Source organism: Sinocyclocheilus anshuiensis, unplaced genomic scaffold (assembly GCF_001515605.1).
Source record: "Sinocyclocheilus anshuiensis isolate Anshui unplaced genomic scaffold, SAMN03320099.WGS_v1.1 scaffold709, whole genome shotgun sequence".
NCBI classification, from domain to species: Eukaryota; Metazoa; Chordata; class Actinopteri; order Cypriniformes; family Cyprinidae; genus Sinocyclocheilus; species Sinocyclocheilus anshuiensis.
The window spans coordinates 312,631-317,659 of NW_015540926.1; the positions used below are offsets into that span (position 1 = coordinate 312,631).

At 31.5% G+C, this 5,029-nt stretch overlaps 1 protein-coding gene across 1 annotated transcript in view; it reads right to left on the reverse strand.

The window, feature by feature from the left end:
- The window catches only part of cfap46 (cilia and flagella associated protein 46), a 121,109-nt gene that overhangs the window by 15,972 nt on the left and 100,108 nt on the right, over positions 1–5,029 (reverse strand). Inside the window, 2 exon segments of the mRNA XM_016487318.1 lie at positions 3,249–3,308; positions 4,801–4,953. Coding sequence (XP_016342804.1) covers positions 3,249–3,308; positions 4,801–4,953 — 213 coding nt within the window.

The following is a 5,029-nucleotide window of genomic DNA, read 5'->3' on the forward strand; positions in this document are numbered from 1 at the left end:
TTTTTTTTTCAAAGCAACATTAGATTGGATGACCCTGATCCAGATACAAACTTTTCCAGATGACCCAGATGACCATTCCAGTGCTCTAAATGTGACTACTAGTGTTTGGATCTGAAGACATAGAAAATAGCTCAAATAGCTCAATCAAACATCCGTCTTCATTTTCAATTTCATCTGACCAACAACAAATAAAAAATATAAAAAAATATAAATACACAAAATACATTATACATAAATATACATTAATAATAAGGGATGCAATTTTTATAAACCACTTTCGACTGGTTTAATTAATATAAATGGATAAATGTGAGTTAAAATTAAATATAGTATTTTTGTTTGATATTGACGTCAAAATCTTTATTTTTTTTATTATTTAACTGTCAAATATTACTTGAATCATGTAATACATGCATACACTGAAACAAATGATACTAATTTTTTTAAGTTAAGTGGTTACAAACAATTTATTTTAGCTACATTTAACAAAAAATGTTGAAAGGTAGTCAACTAAATTTGTTTATTTAAATGTAGCTAAAATACATTGATTGCAACCACTTACCTTACAATTGTTTTTGTAAATTAAATTAATAAATTTTTTTCAATGTACAGTACATAAATACGTACATAAACACATATGCATACACACACACACAAACATGTTGTGTTTCCATGTTTTATGGGGACATTCCATAGGCGTAATGGTTTTTATACTGTACAAACTGTATGTGCTATTGCCCTACACCAACCCTAGAATGTCTAAAGTGGACTATCGAAATAAAGTGTAACCGAAAAATAAACTGTAGAGAGGGGCATTTTGCTAAATATATGCACCGTGTAATATATTCATTATAAATTTTACTGTTCTTCAATGTTTAATTTATGTTTGAATAAATCCATCAAGATTTACTGACAGCCACCATTATGTTTATATAAAAAAACAAAAAAAACTAATTGAAGTAGAAATATTATTATGTAATTGTAACTTTATTATTTCAAGTGTAATTTTAACAAATCAGTAAATTTTAACCTTCAATATTATAGTAATGTGGTGCCAAATGACTGTCGTGTATATTTTGCAGCATTAGTTGAGAGATTTTTTTTCCTTGAGAAAAGTTGGCATGTACTGTACCTGATATATATCCAAAATAATCGATATGGAATCGAATCGAATTGGTAATCGAATTGCAAGCTTGTGAATGAGAACTGAATCGAATCGTGAAATTTGTGTCAAAACCCAGCCCTGACTCTTACAGTTTCTTTCTCATCACTTTTCACTATTCAGAGGATCTGTTCTCTTCTTTAACATGTTTGAAGTTTAAGTTTCAAGTTTTCTGGAACGGAATGATCTGGATTTGGAAAGCCCTTGTTTTTCTATGCAGGATCAGGTAATCCACCTTTTTTTTTTCAAAGCAACATTAGATTGGATGACCCTGATCCAGATACAAACTTTTCCAGATGACCAAATCCAGATTTCCAGTGCTCTAAATGTGACTACTAGTGTTTGGATCTGAAGACATAGAAAATAGCTCAATAAAATGATACAAACATCCGTCTTCATTTTCAATTTCATCTGACCAACAACAAATAAAAAATATAAAAAAATATAAATACACAAAATACATTATACATAAATATACATTAATAATAAGGGATGCAATTTTTATAAACCACTTTCGACTGGTTTAATTAATATAAATGGATAAATGTGAGTTAAAATTAAATATAGTATTTTTGTTTGATATTGACGTCAAAATCTTTATTTTTTTTATTATTTAACTGTCAAATATTACTTGAATCATGTAATACATGCATACACTGAAACAAATGATACTAATTTTTTTAAGTTAAGTGGTTACAAACAATTTATTTTAGCTACATTTAACAAAAAATGTTGAAAGGTAGTCAACTAAATTTGTTTATTTAAATGTAGCTAAAATACATTGATTGCAACCACTTACCTTACAATTGTTTTTGTAAATTAAATTAATAAATTTTTTTCAATGTACAGTACATAAATACGTACATAAACACATATGCATACACACACACACAAACATGTTGTGTTTCCATGTTTTATGGGGACATTCCATAGGCGTAATGGTTTTTATACTGTACAAACTGTATGTGCTATTCACACACACACACACACACACACTACATGACACAAATGTTATAATATTTGCCCAATTTAAAATGAACACATTTTATTTCTGAAATCCATGCTAAAGCCAGAAAAATCCAGATTTTCTGAATCAAATTGATCCCAATTCTACTAGAAATGTTTGAACAACACGTACTGCAGGTTTGATCCAGATCAAAACCGAGACTGGATTATGTGATCCAATTTCACAATCCTTTTTTTTTTATTTTCAACAACCCATTTTCAAGATTTGATCCAATCCGAGAGCCAAAATCTGAACTTGGATACAACAGTGAAAAGTAAAGCTCCTGATCCGACCCTCAAATGTTCCAGGTAATGGGCTGAATGAAGTGTTTCGTTTGTCAAGTGTGTTTGCAGTGAGATCCAGACATGTGAAGTGTGTCTGTATAAACACAGAGTTTATTGGCACATCTCACAGCCCTAAACCGTTTAGTTTTTAATTTGTCGATTTACACACAGAAGCCGAGCACGAGTTAAAAATGAATAAATTAATTACGCAAATAAAAATGTAAAACATGTCCTGAATGCAACGGCACATTTGAATTTTAAAGAGATTACAGGCCATAAATCCTGACAGAGCATTTCCTATTAGACGAGTCCTGAATGAAGCTGATTAAACTCCGACAGAAATAGCACTGGATGTGTTTAGCTTTCTGCCTGTCGTCATTTTCCTTCTTTATCTTTACTGCATTCGGGGACTTACAAACTTCCGAAAACAGAACTCAGAGACATGTGAAGAATTATTCAGCCGATTCCCACAAACGAGTGAAGGTCAGTTCAGGATGTTTACTGTTCATTGTACTCTAGTTTTACACTATTATATTGAAAACATCCCACACATGATTTCATGATGCTATTTTTGACACAAAACACACTTTTCAAGCAAAACATTTGAGAATAAAGAAGCTTTGAAATGCTAAATCTTCACTGAAAATTGACAAAAAGTGTCATTTTGTGTTTGTGAATGTTATGAACTACACGCTGCATACTTTAATGGATTTACTAATTAATGAGTGAGATATAATCAGATGCGACGTGTCAGATATATTCATGTTTGATTGATTGATGCATGATTTGTCATTACCAGGCCTAGAGGGAATCTGTGGAGTTTTTTGCATCTTCTGTGCTGATTTTGGAGGAAGATCTGCAGAAATATGCAAATTAAATATGCAAAAAAGCATTAAATGAAGCTGAGAATACTGCACTCTTATTGCCAGCTGAAAGCATTGTTTTTCTAATTAAATTTTTTCTTGCTAATCAATGAGTTTACAACTGGGAATATCAAATTTATTTATTTTCATAACATATATATATTTTTTTATGTATTATTATTTTTATTAATTTTACTTTATTAAATGACATTTAAATTCTTTTGTAAAATAATTACAAATGAATAATAAATCAAAACTATTGTATGTTAAAAAATATTAACTAACAAAATATAGCTTACACACAAATATTTAAGGTGAACAAAGAAACAGATTACAATAAAAAAACAAGGCAATGAGGGCTTTTTCTCTTTACTTTCTGCATTATTTATATACTTAGTTGATGGTTTTGTGTGTTTATGTGTTTTTTGTGTGTTTGTGTGCACACAGTTTAACCATGCATATGTGAAAAAAAAAAATTAAGACTTTGTTGAAAATAAATGCATTAAAGCATCGTTTTTCTCTCACTTCTAATAATTAACTAGTCATTTATCTTTATCCAAAGTGACTTACAGACACATTCTCTGCTGGAGGAACTTGAGATTTTGCATTATTGTGATTCATGAATCAGACTATAGAGGTAGGGATGCACCGAATGTTTGGCAACCGGAATTATTCAGTTAATAAATTGTACCGAATAATGCTGTGACGTGATCAAATAGAGGCATGCACTAATGCAGCAAACATGTCACAGTGTGGAAGCATTTAAAACTGTCAGAGAAAGACGTAAAATCATTACAGCACTGACAGCGAGAGACTGTTTAGCTCTGCATCACACATCTCCGATGAGAAGAGGAAGAGGTGGTTGTTTCTGGTTACTGTATGAAGAGTGAAATCACAAAATGGCCTTAAACTAATAATTAAATACATTTTTACAAGGCATGGATGTGACAATGTGATACATGCAACAAACATCTTCCCAAATTCGTAATGAGAATCATTTATAAATCTGCTGTTGTCAACAAAAAGAAGCACTGAGGTCTTCCTGCGGGTTTCTGCCAAAATAAAAGCTCCATCAACATTCATAAATGTTAGTTTTGTAATTTTACTGTTGTTCTGTAAAATAATATAAAATGTAAGACAATAATAATTACAACAGCTATATTAATACATTCTTTTTTTAATATTTTTTTTTAAATGAATGTTTTAAAAGAATTATCTTCTGCTCAGCAAGGCTGCATTTATTTGTACAGTAAAAAAATACATGCCAGATTCAAGAAGGGGGTCTCAAAAATGACCCAAAAAATTATTTTACTAACTTATTAATTTTAAGTTAAACTGTTCTTTGTTGCTATAATGTTGGCATAATTTTGTTTTTCATTTTGGTGCATCCCTATAAACAGGGTTTGGAACAGCTTTCAGGCAGCATCTTTAAGCTCCATCAATGCATCAGAAGATAGAGATAGATGGTGTTCAGTGTGAACTCACCTGCTTCATCCATCTGCAGTCGTGCGTGAAGAACCTGCAGAGAGAAATCTCGAGAGACGGAGCCGATGCCCTTCGCCTGCAGGACGCTCAACACTTCTAACGGAAACTCCAACAGCGTCTGGTCAGCGAGAATCACCACAGAATCACCAGCATCTGCAGAATACACACACAAACACGCACGCACACACACACACGAACACACACACACGAACACACACACGCACAAACG